General features: G+C 40.0%; 1 protein-coding gene across 2 annotated transcripts in view; it reads left to right on the top strand.

Annotated features, from left to right (window-relative positions):
* ATP11B (ATPase phospholipid transporting 11B (putative)) overlaps positions 1-27,971 on the top strand; it is a 412,741-nt gene that overhangs the window by 52,219 nt on the left and 332,551 nt on the right. For both annotated transcript variants that reach the window (XM_083363879.1, XM_083363878.1), the window contains exons 18-28: positions 559-740; positions 2,424-2,627; positions 3,489-3,642; positions 4,890-4,992; positions 6,906-7,051; positions 8,696-8,755; positions 10,515-10,642; positions 11,666-11,804; positions 14,242-14,307; positions 15,608-15,711; positions 18,159-18,324. In XM_083363879.1, coding sequence (XP_083220005.1) covers positions 559-740; positions 2,424-2,627; positions 3,489-3,642; positions 4,890-4,992; positions 6,906-7,051; positions 8,696-8,755; positions 10,515-10,642; positions 11,666-11,804; positions 14,242-14,307; positions 15,608-15,711; positions 18,159-18,324 — 1,452 coding nt within the window. The remainder of the gene's footprint in view (positions 1-558; positions 741-2,423; positions 2,628-3,488; positions 3,643-4,889; positions 4,993-6,905; positions 7,052-8,695; positions 8,756-10,514; positions 10,643-11,665; positions 11,805-14,241; positions 14,308-15,607; positions 15,712-18,158; positions 18,325-27,971) is intronic.

Raw genomic sequence — 27,971 nt, 5'->3', positions numbered from 1 at the left:
TATTAGTACTTTTGCTTGAGATCCCTGGAGTGCTACCTGATGCCGAGCCTATTTGTGGATTTTGTTTACAAAGCGAGGGCTGATGGGAGTGTCTTGACTTTACCATAGACTTTCCCATCAGCCCCAGCTTTTATGTTCAGAGATTATAGGAACTGTGGTCAAAACATCTTGTGGCATTTGGAAAAATAAAGCATTTCAGCTTCTTCAGACCATCGGCCTTTCTCTTCTTCTCTCTCTTCCTTCTATTTCTCCCTATAACCAGTTGCCTCTGATTCACCTAGCGCCTTCTTCTCCCCGAGAGAAGAATCTCTTCATTGCTTTCCAAAATTAGCATTATTTGACAGACTACAGACCACATCTGTCCTTGAACTTTGGTCTGTGTTGCTTGGTTTCATCCTCTTCCATTAATGGGAGTAAAACTGAAGGTGCCTTGTCCAAAAAAAGGCACTTTTTGGGAGACCTAAACTGTCTGGACTTTCATTTAATGATGCACTCCATCAGTAAGCAAACATTTTTGTCAGTGTCCTGTCTACTAATCACTTTGTATTCTTTTCACAGAAAGGATTAAGAACTCTCTGTGTAGCTTACAGAAAATTCACAGAGGAGGAGTATAAAGAAGTGGAGCAGCGTCTTTTTGAAGCAAAAACTGCCTTGCAGCAACGAGAAGAACGGTTGGCAGAGGCATATAACTTCATTGAAAAAGACTTGGAACTACTTGGAGCTACAGGAGTAGAAGACAAGTATATACTTCTTGTTTTGTTTATTTGGGAAAGAAATTCTGGCACAGACTAGCTCGATGCTCATTCTTTTCTCCCTAAATAGCAGTATGTGATACGTATAATTTTTCCCATCAGCATAAAGAGGGAAGACGACAGTTGGAGCCACAGCACCCAGCGTTGTGTGAATAAGTACAGGTAGTCCTCGACTTAACAACCATTCATTTAATGACCATTCGAAATTACAGCAGCACTGGAAAAAGGGACGTACGGCCATTTTTCACACCTATGACCCCTGCAGCATCCCCATGGTCACATGATCAAAATTCAGGAGCTTGGAAACTGGCTTATATTCATGACAGTTGCAGTATCCCAGAGGTCACGTGATCACTTTTTGCAACCTTCTGGCAAGCAAATCAGTGAGGAAATCCCGGTTCACTTAACATCCATGTTACTAATTCAACAACTGTGGTGATTCACTTAACAGCTATGGGAAGAAAAGTTGTAACATGGGGCAAAACTCACTTAACTGTCTCGCTTAACAACAGAAGTTTTGGGCTCAATTGTGGTCATAAGTCAAGGACTACCTGTATCCTATTGAACATGTTGCACTTCAAAGAGGAAAAGCTTTGTAGTTGCCACCCCACAACCATAAGATGAGTTAGGAAGGTGGCAATTAGTATTTAACAGGCCCAGTATGTGATCACTGTTTAAAAAGGATCAATGTGGTGAGACTGGGAATTGATACAGATAGAATGTAATATTTGTAGCTCAGGGCTGAACTGTGGAGTCCTTGTTGCTCTCTGAGTTTAGATGTCTGAATGAAACCTCTGCAAGAAAACAGACAAGCGCAGAGGGCAACAAGGACTCTACTGGGAATTGAGACTATTACGTTATAGCTTGCATTAACTAGCATGTTCCCTGTGACATGAAATCTGACCTGTAGCAGGGGTGACCATCCTATTGGTGGCCTGGATGTGTTTTATACTACATAAAGTAACAGTGTGAGTAAAAATAAATTCTTGGTGACATTTTCTTCACCACAGTGTGCAAGTAGTTTGCCGCAACATTCTTTGGGAATACTCGTTTGTTTGTAACTACCTACTCTAGCTTATACTGTAGGATTTCCTAGTGATCTCCTAGGTCCTTCCTACTTTGCTTTTTTTTTCTTTTCCAAAATCAAACAAAGTCACTAGATGTTACTTCCCACTGTTGGGCTTGTTAAAAATGAACATAGTTTCTTCAGATGTTGCTTCTTGGAATAAGCCTGAATATAGCTTGATGTAAAACACCAAGTTTGAAGAAAAAAACCATTGGATGCTTAGACATGAAATATCCAAAGCTGAAATAGTGCTTGAATATAAATATCCAGTGGTTGGAGGGCAAACCTTTCGATCTTCTCCATTAATAGTGAAAACAGGTAACCTCCACAAAATCAAAAATCAGAAGGAGCCTGGTAGCTCCCTTTCAGACCAACAAAATTTATTCCAAAGGGATAAGCTTTCCTGAACTACAGTTCACTTCATCACATCCGTCTTCATCAGAGCTGTAGTCATCTTTGGATGAAATTTGTTAGTCTGGAAAGAAGCTATCAGAATCTTTCTGATTTTGGACTAACAGCTATGCTACGTTGTCTAAGCAGAGATGTTATGATCCTGACCCAATGAGTTCTGATCTTGTTCACCTATGCAGTTTGCTCACTTTCAGGCTGCAAGACAAAGTCCAGGAAACCATAGAAGCTCTTCGATTGGCAGGGATTAAAGTGTGGGTGCTCACGGGAGACAAACATGAAACAGCGGTAAGCGTCAGCTTATCATGTGGACACTTCCACAGAACCATGAACATCCTGGAACTAGTGCAACACAAATCAGACAGCACGTGTGCGGAGCAACTGAGACAGCTCGCCAAGAGGTAAAACCTTGCCCGTTTCTGAAGTGATGTCAACAGCCTCTGATGGGGAACCGAGGTTTCTAAAATAGTGTTTCTTAAATGTGGTCCAAAATTCCCTGAGGGTCCCCCAAGAAACTGTCAGGGGAGCTGAAAATCAAAATTATTTGCCAGCCTGTGTTTAAAAATAATAACAATATTAAAATCCTATCAAGCAGTTGTGAGAAATGACAGCAGCAGTAAATGCATCCATTTTAATTTTTAGTATGGCAGACATTGATAAATATAAGCCATGGAATGAAAAGCTCTTTTGGGGCCCTCCATAATTTTTCTGTTGTTCAAAATATTCCAAAATAGCCAACACAGTTCTAGCATTGGAGTCCTGAGAGAAAAAGCAATTAAGAAACACTGTACTAAAAGATTCCAACATTCTTTTTTTTTCAATTAGAGACTTGACTTTAAGCTAGAAAAACTTGGTTTTGAACTACAAATAAGTTGTGTTGGCATTAGCAGCAGTACTCTAAGCTCAGCATGGCCCTCTTTTGAACTCGGAGCACTATTAGAATGGTTGAAAACAACATCGAGGATACTTGTGCTCAGCTCAGAACAACAAAAACAAAACATTTCCGACTCGAAATGTTGTCCCGCATTACTAACAGAATTTTCCAGTATGAAAATAAAGCAGTCCTATTCCACCATCATCTTCGCTACAAAATGAGCACACAAGAAGCTAATGAGGCTGCCGCTTGGCGAGTGGGAAGGGTTCCTAGTTCAGCCTGTCCTCATTGTCTGCAGTTGTTCTTAAAGCATTTGATGTGTCTTGATTGTTGGCCTTCATGAAACAATAACGGATTTGTTTCTCCCGTTTTCTCCTTCCTTTGTTAGAATAAAGGATGACCACGTAATCCAGCACGGGCTGGTAGTGGATGGGACCAGCCTCTCCCTGGCCCTCAGGCAACACGAGAAACTCTTCATGGAGGTCTGCCGAAATTGCTCTGCTGTGCTCTGCTGTCGTATGGCACCTCTGCAGAAAGCAAAGGTGTGAATTAACAGGAACTCATGGAATTTGTGCATCAGCCAGGCTTGGCTGTTAATAACCTGCCACAGCCTCTCTCTCAACTTTCCTGTTTCAAGCTGAGTGTAGAAGGATTGAGCGTTCTGCCCAATAACACCTGTCTACCTGGCTACAAAATAAGACAGACAATAGGGCTTACTATTGCCTGTCTTGCTATACGGCTGGCATGTCCTCTTAGGTGTACAGGCAGTCCTCAACTTTGAACGGCTTAGTGACAGTTCAGAGTTACAACAGCACTGCAGAAAGTGACTTATGACCGGTTTTCACACTTTACAACTGTTGCAGCATGCCCACCACAGTCACGTGATCAAAATTCAGACCTTTGGCAACTGGTTCATATTTATGAAAATTGCAACGTCCCAGGGGGTCATGTGATCACCTTTTGGGAAATTCTGACAAGTAAAAGTCAGTTGGGAAGCCAGATTCACTTACTATTACTAACCTAACAGCTGCAGTGATTCTCTTAAGAACGGTGGCAAGAAGGGTCATAAAATGGGGCAAAACTCACTTTAAAAACTGTCTCACTTAGCAACATAAATTTTGGGTTCAATTGTCATCATAAGTCGAAGACTACCTGTACCCAAAGTACACCAACATTTCCCAGCCAGTCAGCCTCAAAAGTCTTGGTGTAGCAATTCCTTTCACCAGTGTATACTGTTTAATGAACACTGCAGTGAGCCTTGATTATTTGCTTTGGGTCCTGCATTTGATTCCACACAGTGAGCATGTGAGAAATGCTGGGAGCTACAATTTGGCAGTGGGGGAGAAGCTCCCTGCCTCTGATACAGAAGATGTGCACTCCTTTTTTCTAAAATAGCTTTCCTGAGGTTTTAAGAGAAGAAGCCAAGTAAACTAGCATTTTAGTTATGCACCATATTTGCTTTGAGGGGGGAAAAAATCTAGCTGTATTTGGATGACATTTTAGATCAGGAAAACTAAGCCTAGATCAAAGCCAATGTTCCTTCAATCAGTTTTTTTCAGTGGAAATAAATTCTTGATTTGTTGGAAACACATAGGATTGATGTAACTCCTTGAAAGAGACAGTTTTAATCTCTGAATTATTTTCTATCCGTTAGAAAATGTTTTGGTTAAATGTTTGAATTTTAAGCATTGCCTTCTCTTGAGTTTGTTGAGAAACCTCAGTGTCTCAAATCACTGATTCCCAAATAATGTCAGTTTTGTTTTAAAGAAGTATTGTCTTCCTTTTACAGGTTGTACGGCTGCTAAAAACATCTCCAGAGAAGCCTATCACATTAGCTATTGGTGATGGAGCTAATGATGTGAGCATGATACAAGAAGCTCATGTTGGCATAGGTAATATTTAAGTGATGGTCAGAGTCTCACTGTATTTAAACTTCATTAATTGGGATTACAATGGGTATCATCTCTCTAGATGAAAAAATAATAAACTAGGTTCTATGTATACAGGAGCCTGTCAGTTAAATAAAATAATAAGCAAAAGATATTTAAATAAATAAAGCATATTTACATCCAGCTTGCCAACCAGGAATGGCTTTACGATTGCATCTTCTCAGTTGCAAACATTTTCTTTGAAATTTAGTTGTAATTGTTAATTCTTAGATTATAATTTTGTTTTTCTTTTAATCATCTTAATGTCAGATGGAAATGCAGGCCACTCAAATTCTTTTCAGATTTATTAGAATTATAAGCCAAGCAAGTAAATAAGTAAATTAATAACACCACACATTCTGCAACTTGATGTCCTCCAAATATGCTGTGAGTGTTAATGCTGGCTAGGTATATGCTAATATATAACTTGGGTGTCCTCCTGGATTCACAGCTCAATCTGGAAGATCATATAGGAGCTGTGACCAGGGGGGCTTTTGCCCAGGTTCGCCTGGTGCGCCAGTTGCAACCCTATCTGGACCGAGATGCCCTGCGTACAGTCACTCATGTGCTCGTGACCTCTCGTATAGACTACTGCAATGCTCTGTACATGGGGCTTCCCTTGAGGACCACTCGGAGGCTTCAACTGGTGTAGAATGCGGCTGCGCGAGTTGTGATGGGGGTCTCCCGATACTCCCATGTAACACCTCTACTCCGCGAGCTGCATTGGCTTCCAGTTGCCCTCCGGGTGAGATTCAAGGTGCTGGTGATGACCTATAAAGCCCTAAATGGCATGGGTCCGGATTACTTACGGGAGCACCTGCTGCCGGCGTCAACTTCCCTTCATCCTGTGCGCTCCCACAGAGAGGGCCTCCTCAGGGTGCCGCTGGTCAGAGTGCCGGCTGGCGGCCCCCAGGGGGAGAGCATTCTCTGTGGGCGCGCCAGCCCTTTGGAATCAATTACCGGTTGAGCTCCGGATGGCTCCTGACCTTCGCTCTTTCCGCCGTGATCTGAAAACTTACCTATTTGAACAAGCCAGCCTGGTCTAATGGGTTTGGGGTATTTTATTTAGTAATTTTTAATTATTTGTTGTAATGGGCTAGTTCTATTTAATCTTATTTTTAACTTTTGTATATTGTATTTTTATTGCCCTGTACACCGCCCTGAGTCCTTCGGGAGAAGGGCGGTATAGTAAGTAAGTAAGTAAATAAATAAGTAAGTAAGTAAGTAAATAAATAAATAAATAAAAGCATATTTGAAGGAACCTAAGTTAGTAAAGAAAGTAGGAATAATTGTTATTTTTTTCTATGGGAATTGGTGGCTTTCCACTGCTTCCAAGCAGCTTTCTCTAGAGCAGAGAAAGTGTAGCGTGGGGTCCCCAAGATCCTTTCAAGTGTCTGCAAAATCAAGTAAATATGCTACCATTTCTCAGTTTTAATTTCTAATATAATATCTGTACATACCGATAGACATAATCCACATATACCAAAGCTCTCTGTGATTCTCAGTCATTTTCAATAATGAAAATTGGTTCTGAGGCCAAAATGTTTGAAAACCACTAATCTGGAGAAGGATAGTAAATGGTGAAGAGGGCTATTGGTAGAAGTATTTTTTCCCCCAGAAATATTTCTGAGCCCCTCCATGGAAAAAAAGAGAGATTGGTTATGTACTTCAGCAATAGAACGTATTTATGCATGTTTAAAATCTTGGTTTAGTTGTGGAATAAAAGGTGTGCTCTTGTCTGCTCAGGCCTCCTTTAAATCTCCAAACAGCACACTAAAAGGCTGGATCTTCTGTTATTGTTGCATATGTTGTTTGACTTACATGTGTCACTTAGGAAGAGAAGTTACTTTTGTTACTTTTGCTTATCCAAATTGCAGGTATCATGGGCAAAGAAGGCAGACAAGCTGTAAGAAACAGTGACTATGCAATAGCAAGATTTAAATTCCTCTCCAAGTTACTTTTTGTCCATGGCCACCTTTATTATGTTAGGATAGCAACCCTTGTACAGTACTTTTTTTACAAGGTAAGTGTCTGTAGCATATAATTGGGGATTCTTTTAGCTCAGAACTTTTTCTTCTTCCTTTCTTTTCTTCTAATGTTTGGAAGGGTGCTATTAAAAAAAAAAGAGGTACTGCAGAAACCGGATCTACTTCTATCTCATTGTTGACACTAGCATTTTCCCAAATTTTATTTCAAGCCCCAGCATTTAACAATGGCAGCATATTAACCATGCTAAGGCGTTATGCATCTCCTTATGCAGGAATGCACGCACAGATGTCTCCATCCTATTCATTTTCCTGATTCCCTTAATTGTATTGAATGTAGGTGACACAAACAAAAGAATCCAGGTGGAGTTCTGTATCCAACGTTTCACCCCATCTTTCCTCATTGTTCTAGAGTAGACATGTCAAACCCGTGACGTCACATGACGTCGCACAACATATCAGAACGGTTTTGCCGTTGCCAGCCATGGGGTGGGTGCGGCTTCCGGATGACACATCCGGCCTGCGGGCCAGCAGTTTGACACCCATGTTCCAGAGAGCTAAGAAAAAAAGAAAATATAGCATTCTACAAAGCACTTTTTAAAGCGAACTGTGAACGTGGAGGCTTGGTCTCTAGTAAAAACAACCTTTGAATGTAGACGCATAATCCTCAGCTTTTGACTACAATTGGGACTAGAATTTCCATTGCTAGGCAAGGCAGTTGTTAAGTGAGTTGTGCCCAGTTTTGCAACCTTTTTTGCCATGGTTGCCAAACGAATCACTGTAGTTGTTAAGTGAAGCTTCTGGTCATTAGGCAAATCTAGCTGAGTTTGCTTGTCAGAAACCGGGAAGATTCCAAATGGCCATCATATGACACTGAGATGCTGCAACCGTCGTAAATGCTGGTTGCCAAGCACCTGAATTTTAATCACATGATCCTGGGGATGTTGCAATGGTCATAAGTGTAAGGTCCACTCATATATCAGTTTTTAATGCCATTGTAAGTTTTAATGGTTGCTACATGAATGGCTGTAACTCAAGGACTACCTGTACCGTTTTTCCTTGATAATGTTCAGTAGGAGCTTCCATCGCCTTCCACTAACTTGCTGCGGATTTCTTCACTTCCAGTCCAAACCCATCTGCAGTAAAACTATTTCTTGTAAACCAACTTTTAATCATGGTTGCAGAGTCTAGATTATAAACAGGGCATGATCTCTTTTGATGTGCACGTCATCCAGATTGTGGTTTAAAGGCAAAGTGAGATGAGAGCATTCTGGCGAGGTGTCAGGAAAAAAGAGGACACAATTTCTATTTCAAACGAGTCACGGAGCTTCTAAGTCTGAAGTGGATTAGGGTGATGGTATTAGTGAAGACTGCTTCATTGGTTGTGACAGTGATGGAAGCTGAGCTGCCTTGTGGGAGAATTTTCTCTCCACTGCTTCCTTCAAAGAGTTTAATTCCAGTCAGTGATATCATTATCCATCTGGATGATGAGTCTCAGTAGACAGGATTGTTTTACTTCAGGGGTCTTCAAACTTAGCCCTTTTATGACTTGTGGACTTCAACTTTGGCATAAAAGGGCCAAGTTTGAAGGCCTCTGTTTTACTTCTTTATTTCTTCTGATATTCAAGATATGTTTGGTGTTTTATGTCTCTTAACTGGTTGCATCACATCTTGTTTTCCAGAATGTGTGTTTTATTACACCGCAGTTTTTATATCAATTCTTCTGTTTATTTTCACAACAAGTGAGTAGTCAACTGGGTTTTTTTAATTGTTCTCCTCTTTCTGTCTTCACATTCTGATTTGTAGGCAGTCACCAAGAAGTCAGCACTACATCAAAGCTAAAATTGAATACCTATTACTAACAGCTAGATCAGGCATGTCAAACTCGCGATGTAACACAACTTTTTCCCCATTGCCGGCAATGGGCTGGGCGCGGTTTTGGCGTGACGACAGTTTAACATGCCTGAGCTAGAGCATCTGTTTCTCCATCCCTATATTTTCCTTTAAATTTTCTGTTTGCAAAAATGGATCTAAGAACAATCCCATTTCTTGTGGGGAAGCATTTTATTGTTATGAAATCATAAAGATAAAAATTGAAAGTTGTACTAAAGAGTTCCATGCGGAATAAGAATTTAGTCAAAGTAATATTTATCTTTGGATAATGCTGATTAGCTGCTAATTTTTTTCTATGTTACAAAGCCAAAAAGCACTTTTAAAAATGGGTTTCATTTTATATCTGGGAGACAAGTGATAGCTAGATCAAGAAGGGATTTTCTTATTAATCAGATTTAGCTAATTTAAATGTATACCAGTTTAAATTTAAGATGTGCTGTATTATAACTCAGATTATCCGTAGCCAGTAATGTTTGTCCTTTCTTGCATTTCTGAAATTAATTGCTCTTACTCTAATATGAATTCTAGCAAATTCTAGAATTTTCTCTCTCTCTCTCTCTCTCTCTCTCTCTCTCTCTATATATATATATATATATATATATAGATAGATAGATAGATAGATAGATAGATAGATATAGATAAATAACCTAGTAAAGACTATTGGTAGTCCTGATTGGCCCCATTTAAGAATGATTAGTGATTGACTCTTATCGCAGGCTGATTTTCCTACCTCCCAATTCAGTATTTTACGTATTATTCTGAACAGGCAATAATATGAAATTAAAAAGTGGGCTGACTGAAAAGAAGCTAAGGAGCTTCTGTCTCAAGTGAAGAATAAGATGATAGCAAATGCCCACCCTAACCCTCCTGCCTTTCCTTCCAAGCTGCTTCAGTTCTTATTTTTCTTCCACCTGGATCGTGGGATGGTCTGCACTGAATTTGGTGACAAACCGCTTCCTGCTTCAATAAGAAAATAACAAAAGAAAAAACGCAGACCTTTTCTTGACCACTCAGCATCTATCATCTAATGCAGCGTTTCTCAGTCTGGGCAGCTTTAAGATGTAGGGACTTCAGTTCCCAGCATTCCTCAGCCAGCAATGCTGGGAATGGAAGTCTCCACACCTTAAAGTTGCCCAGGTTGAGAAACTATTGACTATTGACTATTATGGTAGCTTTGCCCAATGTTAAAGCCTCTTCTCCTCCCTGATACTTACAAAGAGAGAGAGAGCATTTTTTCCAAGTTGATGTTCATTTTTAATATCTTTTTGGATGTTGCACAAAAGAACTTCTGTTAACCCATACTTAGCTAGAATTAAGCACAACATTTCCTGTTCTTGCAAGACTTCTCTACACTGATTTTTTTTAAAAGAATGTTAAAACCATTTGTGTTTGAGAGGGAGAAAAAGAAATTTAAGTATGGTATGGAAGGAATTTGTAATAATCCTTTATAGTTGTACGGCTTCAAGTCACAGAAACTGGCTTTATTGCATTCCTTTGTTAATGTTACCATAATAAAACAGACGTTTAGATGGGGGTTGTTGTTGTTGTTGTTGTTGAATTCTCCGTATATGGATTTTAAAACAATTCTCCACCTTTCTCATCTTTCAGACTCTGTATGACAGCGTGTACCTAACTTTGTACAACATTTGTTTCACATCCCTTCCAGTCCTCATGTATAGTCTTTTTGAACAGCATGTGCATCCTCATGTATTGCACAGCAAACCAACACTCTACCGGTAAGCATACGTCTTTTCAAGAGAGGATTTTGCTTGGTAAGAGGCAAGTTGTATGGCTCAAAAACCACTTGTTAGAGACCCAAAGGGTGCTGAGTTTTAAAGTCGAGGTTGTTTATAGAAACAACTAATACTAATTTGAAATATTAGAGGAACTCCTGTGCTGCTAGGCCATGATGGAGCGTATTCTTTATATCTTTAAGAATTTAGAGTAAGTTCTACCATCTTCAGTTAATGGGTTTGTTTGTTTTTTTTTATTTTATTTTATTTTATTATTTGCCTCCTCACCCATCTCATAGCAAAACGACTACGGGTGGCTTCCAGAATATCCTAGCAAATATCTTAAAGGAATAGAAATAGAAATCCCAATCAAGATGAAACATAGTTAAAATAAGTGGAGGGAGGGAAGAGGATGCAGGGATGGGAAGGTGGGATTGCCTCTTAATCCAATAACCACCTCCAGTGTGATGGCCCTCCATTAGGGGCCCCCAGCCATCTGGCAAGAGACAAGTCTTCAGGCCCCTGCAGAAGGATGGGAGGCAATTTTACCTCAGGAGGCAAGGTGTTCCAAAGAGTTCTAGAAGCAGAGCCAGAAATTGCTCTGGCTGAGATATGGGTAACCCTTACAAAGACAGTGAAGAAGCCACTATGCTAAGGACCAGACTATAGAAAGCAGGGGATGTTCAAACTGCTTTGCAAGCAGTTAACACTCTGAGGAAAGATGTCTGTGGAGATTCTCAGTCACCCAGGTCGTAGCTGTCTCAAGGGTGCTTTTTCAAAAGGCAACTGGACTTGTTTCTTTCCTTGAAGAAGAACAACAAAACATTTCATTTCTCATCCAAAAAAACGTCAGTTGTGATGGTGAGGGCGGCGGGAAAGGAAGGCTAGGTACTAACAGTTGGGACCGGGATGGTAGGGGGAATGAAAGGATAGGTTTTTGACCAGATGGTGCGTCACAGTAATTTTCATTCCTTTGAAAATAGCTGCCAGACCCAATGTATCTTTTTTTTTCATTTCTTTCTACAGAGATATTAGTAAAAATGCCCACTTGGGCTTTAAGCCTTTCCTCTACTGGACCTTCTTGGGATTTTTTCATGCATTTGTTTTCTTCTTTGGCTCCTATCTTCTAATGGGAAAAGACACTTCGTTGTTAGGAAATGGCCAGGTAAAGTAGAATGCTAATCTACTATGAAAAAAATACTGTATTGTGGGGTATGTAATGTGCTATGTAAACTGAATCATTGTAAAACGTACATCAGCCAGAAGTGTTTGTGTTTTGTTAACTTATTGTTAACATAGCTATTGAGATCCAAATGTCCTTGAAAAAGAACTAAACTTTAATTACCTGGAGATAAACCTAAGCATTATGTAAACTGAGATGCCAAACAGTTGGATATTAATTCTGGGGTTTCAGGAACTGACTGTCACCTTCTCATATTTCTGTTTTATATTCTGTGTGGTGTACGTCCTCTGGATTTCTCCACGTAAATTTGCAAGCAGAGGATTGGCTGCCCAAGTTATTTATTGACAGCTTATGAATAAACATCTTCTAAAAATGAACAGAGCTGAGCAAAAACCTGTTTCCCAGAACCCTTAATTTGACTTATTTGTGATCTGTTATACTTCAGTAAGGGACGCGGTGGCTCAGTGGGTTAGGACGCTGAGCTTGTCAGTCAGAAGGTCGGCAGTTTGGCGGGTCGAATCCCGAGTGCCGCATAACAGAGTGAGCACCTGTTACTCGTCCCAGCTTCTGCCAACCTAGCAGTTCGAAAGCACATAAAAATGCAAGTAGAAAAATAGGGACCACTACGGTGGGAAGGTAACAGCGTTCCATACGCCTTTGGCGTCTAGTCATGCCGGCCACATGACCACGGAGACGTCCTCGGACAAGCGCTGGCTCTTTAGCTATGAAACGGAGATGAGCACCGGCCCCTAGAGTCGGAAACGACTAGCACGCATGTGCGGGGGAACCTTTACCTTTACCTATACTTCAGTTAAACTAACATACCCTGGGTAGACTTGGTTTTGTATCATTGTATGGGCACAGTCAGAAATCTGGGATAGTCTAACCACTGTCTGCAATTTTTTTAGCTGGAGCACAAAAGTACACCATGGTTTAACTCTTAATTTCAGCGTAGCTGGCGTGCAGGAAGAAAGAATCCACCTTGTTATGTGTGAATTCTGTGGGTTGGTTTGGCTTTGCACTGTAACCGGCTGTATACTACAATTTTGCACTTTCAGTTCCCTTCTAACCTGCCCCTTTTTTTCATGCTGTGCATGTCATCAGGTACTCAAACCTAAGAGGCAAATGGTAAGATTTTACGTTGTAGGATAAAAGACACGCCGACGCTAGATGCGATACCTTTGTAGCCGTGTTCAAGAATGCATCGCTCATTCTCCTTGAACACATTAAGAGAAACTGATTGGAAGAGCTTTCCAGTCCTTCTTGTTCTAAGTGGACAACTAATAGTGTTCAAGGAAAGGTTCTTGTGTATTAGTGAAATGTTGCCAAGTTACGTGCTTTTTGTCTTCGGTCTCTTCCCACCCACCACCACCACCACCCGCCTTTCTACAAACACAATCTTCATGCAAATTGTGGGTGGTTTGGGGTGTTTACCAGAATCATCTCCTCTTCCAACTCTAGCAGTCTCCATGGCAAACACCTACTAATTAATAGCGTTGCTTTCTGCCAGCTTAAAGAAAGCTCTTTGTAGACAAACCATCTTTAGGTGAAGGGGACTTTCATCCTCAGCTTTTCACCAAGCCTAGATTTTTCCCAGTTCTCAGGATTTTCAATTGCCTGGTTGCAGACAGCAGTCCAAGAAAAAGAGAATTAAAAAAGGACTGACATGCTGTTAATAGGTACAAAGTGAGAGGACGGCACTGCTATTGATGATGGAATTTGCTTCTTCCTTGTGGGCTGGGCTGGGCTCTTTTGCAGGGAAACTTGGATAACCTCTCTGTTGAGCTGTGTACCAAAATCCCTTTTCTGGCGTGGAATAATTTCAGTTTTCAAATGTCTTCTTTAGAACGTAGTGGAATAATTGAATGTAATACAGTCAGTGGACGCTCTTTTCCCCACAACCATACTTATACTGGATTTTTTTTTCTGTAGGGTCTGTATTTATCAGGTTGAGGCTTCCTGTAGCATTACAACACAAACAAGCAGAACAACTACTTTTTAAACCACCCATAAAGTAAAAATAGTTCATGAAATGAGGAGAAACAATATTTAACACAGTCTAGCTCTTTCAAGAAATAAGTGCATAAGTCTAGATTTTTCATGAAATAGGTAGAGGAAATATCAGATGTTTGTGGGTGACACCAAATTGGGTGAGACAACCAGTACTCTAGAAAGAAAGCAGTTAGATTCAAAATGAGACATGAGCTGAAAAATTACACAGAAATCTAACAGGGACGACTGCGTTTTTTTTTTCCACTTAAGAAGTAGAAATTCATTTATTTATTGGCTTGTTTTGTCTTTTGCCCTACTGATTTTACTAAGTTGTCAAAATGGGCAAGTGTTCATTTGAGCATCTGGTAGGGCTGGCTTGTTAGCAAGTGTTTTCCATCTAATGAAATTTCTTGGTTTTTCTTTTTAGATGTTTGGAAATTGGACCTTCGGTACCCTGGTCTTCACAGTTATGGTTATAACGGTTACAATGAAGGTACTGCAGTGCATTTGTGATTTTGCTTTCTAAGCTATTTTTAATTGTCTTTTATAATAACAGTCTGAGATCAGTGCTGGAGTGATTTGACTATACTGTATTTAACAGGAAGAGTTTTGTTTGTGTTGGGATTTTTCTAACTGAAAACTCCCAATGTCGGTGAGGTTGTATTCTTCCAAACTCAGTTTTCTGAGACTAAATTATTTATTCAAGCGAGGTCAAAAGAAGCTTCTTTGTCTTTAAACCCAGCTATAAAGAACTCCTCATCCGGGGGAAAAAAACATAGGCTCAAGAAAGTCCAAAAGTTAGTGCCAGGAGAATACTTTGATGCCTGAACAGATGCCTTATTATTGTTGATCACACAATCAACACTGTTTTTACTGCTTTAATGCTTTTTCCTGTTTTTATTGCTTTAAAATGTTTTAATTGGAATATTATGTTTTGAATCGTGATCCCCTGAGAGTTGTTTGCTGAGGTGGATTGTTATAATAAATAAAATCAGATGTTTAGATTGAATTTTGCATTTTTATACACCTACTGAATCCTTCCCAAGGACAGAGTCAGCTATATTCCGCCATGATCGTTCGATCAAGAACTGCCTTTTTTTTTCTTCTTCTTCTTCAGTTGACCAGCGTAAAAGTCAGCTACAGGGAAGAAGCCATTCACGTGCAGAACCAAAGTTGTGTTAGGGGTTTCAGAACTAAGGTTGTGCACAGCTTGGATTTAGAATACCAGTTCTCAATAAAACATATCAAAGTCAATTTGGCGCAGCAGTTAAGACAACCAGGAGAGTTCTAATCCAGTGATGGTGAACCTTTTAGAGAACCAGTGCCCAAACTGCAACCCAAAACCCAGTTATTTATCACCGGGTGCCGGGTGGGTGTGGCCACGGTGGTCATGGCAGACTGGGTGGGCGGGGCCAGGATGGCAGGGGCCATTCCTTCGCCATCTCCGGGACACAGCATGAATGCCACAGAGAGGGCTCTGAGTGCCGCCTCTGACACGCGTGCCATAGGTTCGCCACCACTGTTCTAGTCTCACCTTAGGCACCAAGCCAGCTATGTAACCTGGGGCCAGTCCTTCTTTCTCAGCCCTAGGCAGCAATCAGCGGCAAACCACTGCTGAAATCTCGCCCAGGAAACTGCGAGACTTGTCCCGACAGTTGCCCTCAGTCAGCACTGACTTAAAAGTACAAACAACAACAACAAAAAATAATAAAACATGCAATGTTTTCACAGGCTTTAACTTTGAAATTACTTCTTATTAAGAGATACGTTTTTCTTTCTTTTTTTGTGCATAGATGGCAATAGAGACTCACTTTTGGACTTGGATAAATCATTTTGTTACTTGGGGGTCCATTGTGTTTTACTTCATCTTTTCCTTATTCTATGGTGGAATAATCTGGTAAGTAGTTAGTGTACCCAAACAGAAGAGTAGCAAAATATTGCTGCCTTAAATTCTTGCCATTAACAAAACCATGTTTGGACCTGTAAGCAGGCTGTGACTAGTGATACACATGTTTGTGTGTGCACACGCAGTGCAGACGTGCGCGCACAAAACCTGTATTGCTGCATTTCTCTGAGCAGCTAGACGAACAATCTGGCACACAAGATGAAAAGAATAGTAAAAAATAGAAATGCTGTCATGTTACCCATGTGTTGTTCATTTAGCAGGGCTTTGTTGTTCTATGGTGGCCCTTCTTTGTTGCCCAAACTCGAAGATGCAGTTTTAATTCTACTTCGAAATAGAATTTGACATAGTATCAGAGATGGATGATCACACCAAACAGTGCTAGCTTTTACACTGGCAAGCTACTACTGTTTATAAAGAGGGAACAAACTCCACATTCACTAGCACTGATAATGTTACCTAGTTGGGTAACGAAACGTCTACAAGCAAACAACCAAGTCAAAACATACCAAGCACCCCAGAATTCAACCTTGAGTTACATATTTTCTCTTTGCTGGAGGAAAGGCAGGAAATAAATCTTAAGGAATAATTGATTATTTCAATGTCCCATTTTTCAAATATATGAAAGCCAAAACATCTGCCACGTTAATTTTTTAAAGAAATGGATAAAAAGCTGATACCTCCAGAATTTTAGGGCTTAACTGTGCATGTTGACGTAGCTTTCAAAATGCAAAATACAATGACCGATTCACTAGGGGACAGTATTAAAAATAATAATGTATTTGGAATGTACTCCTCCTCCTTTTTTTACTTTAGATTCTCAGCCCGTAAGTTTTGCTTCATTCATTTCTAAACCACAGCCAGCCTTTTAAACTTCAAATGTTTGGAGCTACATTCACTGATTGATTACTTAGGAATGCCAACTTACATCTCCTAAGTTCAAAATGTCATATGCCACAGCCTTCATTAGAGAAGCTGAGTGCTGGTTTTTATTATTATCACTATCCATATCCCTAGGTTTCCTCATTTATCTCCCTTCAGTGTTCTAAGGAGGTCCGTCTGCACAGATTCACATGACCAGTCAAAGTTGAATATGTGCAGTTGTGAACCTGCCCAGACCTTAAGATCAATGTTAGAAGTGACATTCTCTAGCCCCAAAGCCATGAGTAGTAGGAACAAGGCTTTCTCTATTATGGATTTTATATCTTTGGAAGTCAATCCCTGGGAGATACAAGTAGCCCTAGATTAATGACCACAGTTGAGCCAGAATTTCCATTGCTAAGCGAGACAGTTAAGTGAGTTTTGTCCCCTTTTACGACCCCATTTTACGACCAGTGGTTAAGTGAACCATTGCTGTTGTTAAGTCGGTAACATAGTAGCAAAGTGAATCTGGCTACCCCATTGACTTTGCTTGCTAGAAGGTCACAAAAGGTGATCATGGGACACGGCGACTGTCATAAATATGAACCAGTTGCCAAGCGTCTGAATTTTGATCACATGACCATGGGGGAATGCTGCATTGGTCGTAAGTGTGAAAAACAGTCATAGGTCACTTTGTAAAGTGCCGTTGTAACTTCAAACAGTCACTAAATGAATGGTTGTAAGCTGAGGACTACCTGTACTATAATTTCATCACTTTTCAATATTTAATATTTCTTACTGTTCTTAAGGGTGTCATCTAAATCAAGGGTCCCCAGGCCGTGGCCCACTACCAGGTTACGGCCTATTCGGAACCGGGCTGCACAAAAGGCGGGCTGAGACACACACGCAATCCACTCACAAGTTGCTGGCCGGCATGCATATGTGCACACACTGGCCCACCACTCATGTGGCCCGCTTCCCCACCCCAGCCAAGCCACAAAGGTTCTGGACTGCTGATCTAAATGTGTTCTGTACCAGCCTGCTACCGGCCCTGCAGAAAAGGCAACCCCTTTATAAACGGCAAGAGGCTGGAATGACGTCTGCCAAATTTATTACTACAAAAAACAAACAAGACACGAACCAAGATACAGGAGCTTTGAAACACTATCTGAGCGGTTGCTTTCAGCAAACCAGCCCTCCCCACACATTCCCTTTATAAAGAGTTCAGGGCGTGGCCTCTCTCTGCCTCCTTCCGAGAAGCCCCACAGCCTTCCTCTGTTTACTCCTACTTGACTGCCTCCTGCGTCGGGCGTCCTTGAACAGGGCCAGCTGTAGGTCATCTTCATCCACACTGTCAGGCTCACACAGCTGGGTCTCCATGGTGACCAAGTGGGAGGGGCCTGGCTGAGGGCTATCATCAGCAAGATCTTCAACCCCCTCAGCAAGGTCTTCAACACCCCCCTCCTCCTCTGAGTCGTCCAACCCAACTGCCGAACCCACAGGCTGACCCTGAATCACAACAAAATGTTTTCCTTTGCTGCTTGTTAATTTCCTTTTTCTTGTGTCCTTTGTCCTTCCAGGCCATTTTTGCACACCCAAGACATGTACTTTGTATTTGTTCAGTTGCTGTCCAGCGGCTCTGCTTGGTTTGCCATAATCATCATAGTTGTCACTTGCTTATTTCTTGATGTCGTGAAAAAAGTGTTTTACAGACACTTACAGCCCACAAGTACAGAAAAAGTCCAGGTAACTTATGCTTATGAGAGGGGTGGGTGGGGTTGATTAACATTTGATTTGTTGGGAAGATTCAATTTTTTGAGCATTTCTATGGATCTTTGTTGCTATTTTGCCTTCAGTTCTTAGTTTACTATAATTCTATGGTGAGTAATTTTTTAAAAAAATCTATTTTCCAGCTTTTAAAATGTAATTTTTTTTGTTTTCCTCTTGGTCATATTGCAATGTAATGAAAGTATTAATAAATCTAAGGAAGTAAGATTTCTTAAAAAAATTTAAGACATGGTGAGATAGTAAATATCCAATGATTCAGTCGTGAACTAGTTCCAATCTTGCCACTCAATTGCTTATTTATTAGTGATGAGTAAATATTAACTTAACGTCTATCGTAATGATTTAATAATACATGTAATTGGGATTTGGGGTAGCTATTTTTTTCCAACATACATAGATTTCTTGCATGGAGAATATTTAATATTTATTGCAGCATAACCTAGAATAGCCTTCCCCACCTAGACTCCCAGAGATGGATGAACTATAATTCCCCAAATTCCCAGCCGGCTGTGGAATTCCAGAAAAGTCCACACATCTGGAGGACAGATACCAAAGGGGCTGGTAAATGTTTGGAAACCCAGCAAGTAAAGCTACTGTGAGGAATGGGACTGATTAATAAATGTATATTGAAAGAGTTCAGATCCTGCTAATTGTAGGTTCTTTTTTAAACTTTGGGGAGCGGAGTAACTTAAAAATCTGCTCTATAGTTCTGCTTTCCCATGTTTGAGTTTATCGTATGATCACTTATTGGTCATCTCTTGTTTGGAGAAAAACACTTTTCCACAGTCTTGTTGAGCTATTACTGTAGCGCATTTTCTGGGAGGTGTTACGAGAGCGCCGATGGCCATTTGGTTTCCATTACAGAATCATTTCAAATGCAGTAGAATCTGGCATTTCTGGAGTGAGACAAGTCAGCTTTCTCTGTGGTTCACAATAGCCTCAGAGTATAATCTTTGCAATGTATCCTGTACATTTCATGAAAGCAAAGCATTCTGCATCACTTTATGCTGCTTTATGAAAAATGACCATTATTAGAATTGTATGCTTCCTTACAAGCTAAAATTGTGGTAATATTGACCATCACCTAGTTGGACATGCAGTAATCATCAAGTTCATTCAGCAGAATGAATATGCTAGATCAGGGATCTCCAAGCCTGACAAATTTAAGACTGGCTGAGGAATTCTAGGAGTTGAAGTCCACAGGTCTTAAAATTGCCAAGTTTGGAGATCCCTGTGGTTGATCATTCTTCCTTTTTTCACATACTGTAGTTAATGTGTGAAAGTGAAGTGCTGCCTCTTATTTTTTTAAAATGACAGTTGGTTTTTCCTTTGAAATCCACTTATTAGGAGAGCCTGTGGAATGTCCTTGGATCTGTGCAGGATGCTGTTAGCTGGGCTTGAGACTTCCTAGCAAGATTAGGCTGTTGCAGTACCCACTATTACTCCCACAGATAATTGATGTGATGTGTGCTTTGTGTTTATCTTGACCAAAACCACAGTGACTTATATTAAGCAAATAGTTATGAAGAGACAAATGGACACAAATAAAAGGCCTAGGTTAGATTACTTGCTCATTATCTCCTGTTCCTATGTTTTAAATGTAGCTATTTAAATAACACGGCAATCCTAATCTCTGTTTAAATCTCCTTCCCAATCAACCCCGTGCAATTAATACCTTTTTTAAAAAAAATCAGGAATTTCTGTAAAATAGAACAGCCTCCCCCAACAAAATTGAAATTAATAGATGAGTGGGGTTGGGAGTACAGTCTGAATACATCCAGAGGGTGCCAGATTGAATATCACGGGTATGGGATAACATAAAGAGTACTGCTTTAGAGCGTGGGACCCATAATGCCCTCTCTTGAAAGCATGGATCTGAAGAGGGCACTTGCACTTAGAGATAAAGCAAGACTCTTTTTCCTGTTTCTTTCAGGAAGGTGTTTCTGTATGCTTGTAAGCATTTTATTTTCTTCATTCACTCTGTGATGTGCAGCTCATTAACTTGTCCACCTGGCAGGACTGGATCATGTTGGAAAGTTAATCAGATATATGTGCAGTAATGGGATAAATTGATTAAACTGTATCTGAAAGCTGCTGTCTTCTTACTTGACTGAAGATGTAGGTTCCTAAATGTTGCTGAACTAGAACGTCCTCCTCCATTGGCCAGTCGAAATCAGGGCTGTTGCAAGTTGTACTTCAGCAAAATCTGGAATGTTCCGTGTTCTCCATTCGTGTCTTATTTGACAGATGTTGGCCGTACTGAAATCAATCCCTGTTTCTAGTTACATTGGATCAAATCTGAGGAAAATCCCCATGTTATGTCTACCTATATAATTGTATGCAGCTCCTGAATATAGCTCCATTTTTAAGAAAATGAAATGAATATTTGTTACTGTAGCTTTTCTGCCTCTTTAAGCAAAAGTATTTTCCATATATTATATTTTATGGTTCTGCTCAACAAACAACTTCTACTTTACACTCACTTTTATTGGAGTTTTATTTTTAAGTTATAAGAACTCCCCTTTCTAGTAAAGTTGTCCAAAGATGATAAGCAGGAAAAAGGCAATTTTGATGATAAAGGGCTAGTTGAGATGAAAAGGCCAGGTAAAAAAAAAATCTAGATTGCCCATTTATAGTAGAGAAAATGATCGAAGAAAAATCTAGGTCCATATAACTGATCTGACTGGCATCTTGAGAAAAAGCAAGGTCAAAATCTTTCTTTTTGACATACTACCTTAAACACTTCTTGCAAAATGATTTCAGTACGTATACAATATGTGAGAATCTGCTGATGAAACAGAATAACACTCTTAACCAGGTTAGTGTGAAAACCTTCAGCTGCATTTACACAGGTAATCCTCAAGTTACAACCACAATTGAACCCAAAATTTCTGTTGCTGAGTGAGACAGTTAAGTGAGTTTTGGCCCCCCCCTTTACGCCTTTCTTGCCACAGTTGTTAAGTGAATTGCTGCAGTTGTTAAGTGAATCTGGCTTCCCCCATTGGCTTTGCTTGTCAGAAGGTCGCAAAAAGTGATCACATGACCCCAGGATACTGCAGCTGTCATAAATAGTTGCCATTGTTGCCATAGTTGACTATGGGGATACTAGCATGGTCTTAAACATGAAATCAGTCATGAGTTAATTTTTTTTCAGAGCTGTTGTAACTCCAAACAATCACTAAATGAACTGTTGTAAATCGAGGACTACTTGCACAGCATTCTAAAGGGGCAGAGTGTGATGGTGGAGTAGCTCAATCTATTGGGTGAACTGATTTAATTATTAACCAACTTAAGCATCTTGCATGTACCCAGCTAATAACTGCTATTCTCAAGATTTCCTGAAAGGTTTCTGTGCTAATGTTCACATCATTAATGGTAACAATACAAAGTTCCTATTGAATAAACCTGTTATATCAATCTTCAGATTATTTTTATGTAATTAACTTGACCTTCATGGTGGACTAGGAGTCTGGCTTTTTAAAGGCTATTACTTGATTGAGAAACCCATGTCATTTCTTGTCGAAATTGATGCTGAAAGTCCGAGTGAGGATGAAATGTGCCATTCAGAAGTAGGTGTATTCCTTTTAAACATTAGCTATATGCAAATGACTAATTTTTAACTTTAGAGCAAGAGAAGCAGTTCTCTGCCTAATTAAATTACATTCAAACAGCAAATCTGTGATCATCTGATTATACTACTACTTCATCTGGAGGGAACAAGATGGGAAAAAGCCAAGTTAGAATCATGTGGTCACCTAAAGATCGAGGGTTTTTTTAAGCATTTCAAGAAATAAGATTTGATTTATTTATTTTGCTAAGAGATCCCAGTTAAATGGAAGTCCAATTCTATTGACAATAAAAACCTGTGTTTTCAAAGACAACCTTTTAAATTATTTTGCACTGTAAATACAGTCTTTGTTTTGAACTCTGATCACACAAGCATTTAAGAAGACCTTGAAAACCAAATTTATTTGCATCTAGTATCTATTTTAAATTTGTACTTCATTGTGGGGAAGTTCCTGAAGACCTGTTTTTACCGTGTGATATTTTTGCATATGCCAAAATGGCTGTTTCTCAATCTAATTGGAAGTGGAAATGCAGTTTTGATTTGACTTTACTATTTTGTATCTTGCTCTCATCTTCTATGCCATTATGTACTTCATAGAAAGAAAGAAAAAATACCTCTAAGGAAAACATCTCTGTAATAAAACCCCTTTTTCCCCCCTTTTTAAAAAATAGGATGTGGTTATCTGTCCATCCCAACCCCCGTCTATAAATGCAAACGGCAGCTTTAAAATTCGGCAGCTAAGACTGAATGACATAGATGGTTTTAGAAAAATGGCTTGCTTATATTAAGTCTCCTATGTGTAAGGAACACTGGTTTGCAACACCAACAGCTAAAGTCAAAGGAATCGTAACCAGGAAGTGAATTTAGCACAAATTCCCCTTAAACGATGCAGATGGGTATAAATACTTCCTGTATTAAACTGCCAACCAAAATTCTTCTCTGCCTTGATCGTGTTGTCCCCCACCCTTAATCGTTCCGAAACCAGTGTCTCTGCACATATGTGCTTTGCAAATGAAAGTTGTATCTTTTTGAGAACTTTGTCCTGTGTCTGCCTTATTGAACAATGTGACTGCTTCTCACTGATCTGTGTGTTCCATCCCTTCTTTATCCACTTGTAGATGTACTCCAGCAGAGTTGCTTTAAGTGAGGAATGCATCGCACTACAGCCGTTGTCCAGGGCAACGAGTCAGCTGAGCAAAATTAGGTAGAGTAGGAGGGGCAGTTCTCCATCCAATTTTATGCATGATGAAGGTCAGCTAACCAGCAGTAAGAGAAGGGGAAATGGCATGTTGGACTCTAGTGTGAACTAAGAGGGCAGTCACAGCAGCACCAGTTGGTACCTTTCTGCCTTCCCCTTAGCTTTGCTATGTATATCCGCAGGCCAACTATAGCATGTGTTTCATTTCTTCACTTATTACTTCTTGGGGTGGAGGGGCAAGGGGAAAATTGCAAGCATGATGATCGGGTGCAGAATCCCAGTCTACTCCATGTTCTGTGATAAAGATAACACTTTTTAAAATAATAATAATAATAATCAAGCATGGTCTGAGCGCTTCTGCCTAACTCAACCATCCATGATGTTAACAGTGCATGTGGCATGCACTGTCGAATAGAAACAGCTGCAGCAAGAGTCTGTTCTTTGCAGATCATTGTGCCTTTTGCTAACTGGTTTCTTTTTCCTCTTACTGTTTACGTAGCTGTATATTTATGTTTCGCATCTAAGTGTATTATCGGTATGTCTGCTTAACAGGACAGTTGATGGAAAGGGAACGGGCTGAGTGAGGACTTTAGCCGTTATAAACCTATAGCTGGTTCATTGGGTCAGGATTAAATTTGCCCAGAAATGGGATGCTAGAGACTAAGCATTCCATCTCTGGGCAATTAAGATAGAGCCATGGTGGGGCAGTGAATGCAGTATTGCAGGCTGATTCTGCTGACTGCCAGCCTGACCAGCTCAAGGTTGACTCAGCCTTCTATCCTTCCGAGTAAAATGAGGACCCAGATTGTTTGGGGGGGAGGGGGGAATATGCCGACACTATAAATCGCTTAGAGAGGGCTGTAAAACACTGTGAAGTGGTATATACTGTAAGTCTAAGCGCTATTGTTATTGCTAAATATAGGAATAATTTGCACCAATATGGAGACCATACGCAAGACCTTGTTCTTAGTTACCAGATTTATTGTTAACGTTGGGAACCAAATGTTCTCCCTATCGGGGAAACGTCCAGGTATATGGACTTCAGCTCCCAGAATTTCCATCTGTGACTCTGACTACCTGGAAAGTCAGGCAGTTGAAGTGTCTCTGTTTCGCGGGTGCCCAAGTTAGGGAGAGATGGCACAAAAGGTCGTGTGTCTTTTAAGATGTAAGACTGACATTGAGCATGGTCTAGTTCTGCTTCACCAGCCAACTTTTTATCCAGTCATTCTGCATGTGTGTCTTAACTTGTGTCACCCCCCTCTTTCCTTCCATCAGCACCAAATGATGGTTTAACCGTGGTAACTGCTCTAGAAATAACAAGCCCAATGGTCATTCTGTGCTTCTTCAAAAGAAGACTCGGTGAATAAGGAGCATTAAGACATCCAGCATGAATGTGTCCCTCCAAATTTGGCCAATCTAGTGATGGCAAGAGGAAAGCCTTGCTTAAGAGGTGTGCAGTGGGATTCACAAAGTCTGTCCCACGGTCAATCCTCTTTCCTGACTATTATGTTGAAGGCCACTGTGAACTAATAAATGCTGGTAGTGGCTTTGTTATTGGAAACACAAAATGAGAGAGCCAAATATATTAAATAGTAGAGGTTAAGCATATGCTTTTGGGCAGCATTTTGACACGCCAAGATACTTAAACTGCCTCTTTGCTCCTGAACTAATTCAAAGCACTTACAAAAAAAATCTCCATGGTTGCTAATGTTTAAATGTATTAATCTAGTGGGAAAGTCAATAATAATACAGAATCAAAACACAGGACCCAAAGCACATAATTAAGGCTCACGGCAGTGACAATATGTATAGGAGGGATCCCTTCCAAAAGAAAAGAAGGAAGCACCTCTGAAGACAGAGAGATGCATTCATTCATACATTTCAGAAAGGAGGAGAAAAGTGATGCAAGTATGCAAATGCATAATATTAATATAATATTTACTCTGTTATTCGTGATTAATAGATTAATATCTCCCGCCCTTCTACTGTTGCTATCTTCAAGAAGAGTGTGATTGTCTTAAGAAAGATGTCAGTGGGTTGCCAATAATGGTATGACAAAGTAGCAACAATGGTACATTAGAACATCTGCAAGAAATATCAATTGCCTGCAAGGACAGTCACTTAGACATAAGCCAGAAGTGCGTGGCAACGTCTAAAAAACCAAATACAATCCTTGGTTGTATAAACAGAGGCATAGAATCAAAATCACCTGAAGTATTAGTACTGCTTTGCAAAGCTTTAGTAAGGCCACACCTGGAATACTACATCCAGTTTTGGTCACCACACATTACAAAAAAGATGTTGAGACTTTGGAAAAAGTGCAGACAAGAGCAACTAAGATGATTAAGGCCTGGAGACAAAAACATGAAGAATGGTTACGGGAATTGAGTATGGCCAGTCTAGAGAAAAGAAGGACTAGGGATGACATGATAGCAGTATTCCATTATTTGAGGGGCTGCCACAAAGAAGGGGGGGGTCAACTTATTTTCCAAAGCACCAGAAGTCAAGAGAAGAAACGATGGAAACTACTCAAGGAGAGAAGCAACCTGGAATTAAGGAGAAACTTCCTAACAGAACAGTTAACCAGTGGAACAGTTGGACTTCAGAATTTGTAGGTGCTTCATCACTGGAGGTTTTTAAGAAAAGACTGGACAGCCACATATCTGAAATGGTATATGGTCTCCTGCTTGAGTAAGGGGTTGCACTAGAAGACCTCCACAGTGCCTTCCAGCTCTATTCTGATTGATTGAATGAATGAATGAATGAATGAATGAATGAATGAATGAATGAATGAATAACAGAGTTGGAAGGGACCTTGGAGGTCTCCTAATACAAACCCTCTGCTCAAGCAGGAGACCCTATGCCATTTCAGACAAATGGTTGTCCAATCTCTTCTTAACAACCTCCGATGTTGGAGCACCCACAACTTCTGGAGGCAAGTCGTTGCACATTAATTGCTCTGTCAGGAAGTATTAGTGGGACCACAAAATAGACAAAACAATGAAAAATAAAGTAAAGTGTTCTGGGACTTTAGAATTCAAAGAGATATGAGCACCTGCCATATAACATCCTAGATCTAACAGTTGTTGATAAGAGACAAAAAAAGTCTGGGTAGTGGATGTGGCAGTGCCTGGAGACAGTAGAATAAGAAGAGAAAGAACTGAAGAAAATCACAAAATACAAAGACCTACAAATGGAAATAAAACAACTATGGCAAAAGAAAGCAAAGATAGTACACCAATAGTGATAAGCTCCTTGGGTGCAATCCCAAAGCATCTGAAGCAGCACTTGCATACCATTGGCATTAACAAAATCCCCATGATCAATTGCAAAAAGCAATTTTACTTGGAGCAGCTTATACCTTACGATGATACTTTTAATACCATCAAACAACAACATCGGCTTAACTCAGATCCTTGGGAAGGACTCCATTGGTGGCAATATCTGAGGAAGGGAACAGCGGTAGCAGCTACTTAATGCTTTTGCTAAGGAATAGTCTAAATTTATTTGATTAAATAGATTTTCCTTAATTAATAAATTATGACATTTCCCAAGGTAGTAATGAATTTACATATCACATAATCATAAATCATAGAGCTGGAAGGGACCTCGGAGGTCGTCTAGTTCAAATTCATACCAAATTCGTTTTGACATTCCCTAGTAAATTGTCCATTTTCTCTTACTTTTAAGGGCTATGCAAGATGCAGTTAGTCTGCTGTGAAGTTAATGAAAAAAACTAAGATTAATCATAGATTGTTTCATTCATAGGTAATAGCCCTTAGATTTAAAGGGTGTCTTCTGTTAATAATTCTGGAACTGTGGTTTTAATAAAGTCAAATATTTTTGAGTAACAAGAGTATAAAATATATTTGCTGGGGATGTTTGGAGATATTTCCCAATTGTCAATCTTTCCCAACCTGTCAGAAGATTAGAATGGTGAAGGGAGTATTTTCATAGGCTCTGTAGGCTTCCTAATAAACATTCCTAGGTTTCCTTTTTATCTTTGTAAATTTTGTCCTTTGCTATCACTGTCCCAAATCCAGTTCCACTTGAATCTATATGTTCATTCGAAAACAGTTGTGACTGTTTTAAAGGTCTGCAGCTGCCTTGTTTGTTGTACTGCAATCAAGATACACCCTAGAGAAAACGCCAATTTTCTGTTCTTGGTTACTGCAGAGTATCCCAACCTTGACAATTTGAACATTTGTGGGCTTCAACTTCCAGAGTTTCCCAGCCATTATGCTGGCTGGAGAATTCCTGGAATTGAAGGCCACACATCTTCAAGTTGCTAAGGTTAAGAAATGCTGGGTTACAGGGTAACGCGTCAAGTTCCCCTCTGATTAACAGGTAGAAAATCCTGTGTAACCCTTCCCTCCGTTGATATGTCTGATAGAGACCCTCGGGGCCTACTCTAATTTGAGCTTTGTATTGGAATGGCTATTATTAATATTAGACTTAGTAGATTTCTTTCAATATCTTCTCTACATTCCTTCCATAATCAGGGCCTATCTACTGAATCAGAGTGAAAGGTGAAATCAGTAAGGGCTGTGTAAAGTTTTCTTTTGTATCTATTGAGCTGAACGTTTTGAACTGAACGTTTTGTCAGAGTAACAGAGTGATCCATCATACGGTGTCCTTTTTAAAATTTTGACTGTGACAGATGTAAAAAGTTTGTGACTTCTGGTCATCCAGTTTTCCACATATGGGGCAAAAAGCTTGGAGATTGATTGGGCGGTTGGGAGACTTCTCACCAACTGCTCTTTTTAAAATTGGTTATATAATGCCTTGATCCCAGTTATTAATCAAACTACAGAAACAGTTTACAAGTCCCGGCGGTGC

This window comes from Vipera ursinii (assembly GCF_947247035.1).
Source record: "Vipera ursinii genome assembly, chromosome: 5".
In the NCBI taxonomy this organism is placed as follows: Eukaryota; Metazoa; Chordata; class Lepidosauria; order Squamata; family Viperidae; genus Vipera; species Vipera ursinii.
Note: the sequence above shows the minus strand (reverse complement) of the source record. Positions and strands in the feature narration are given on the sequence as shown.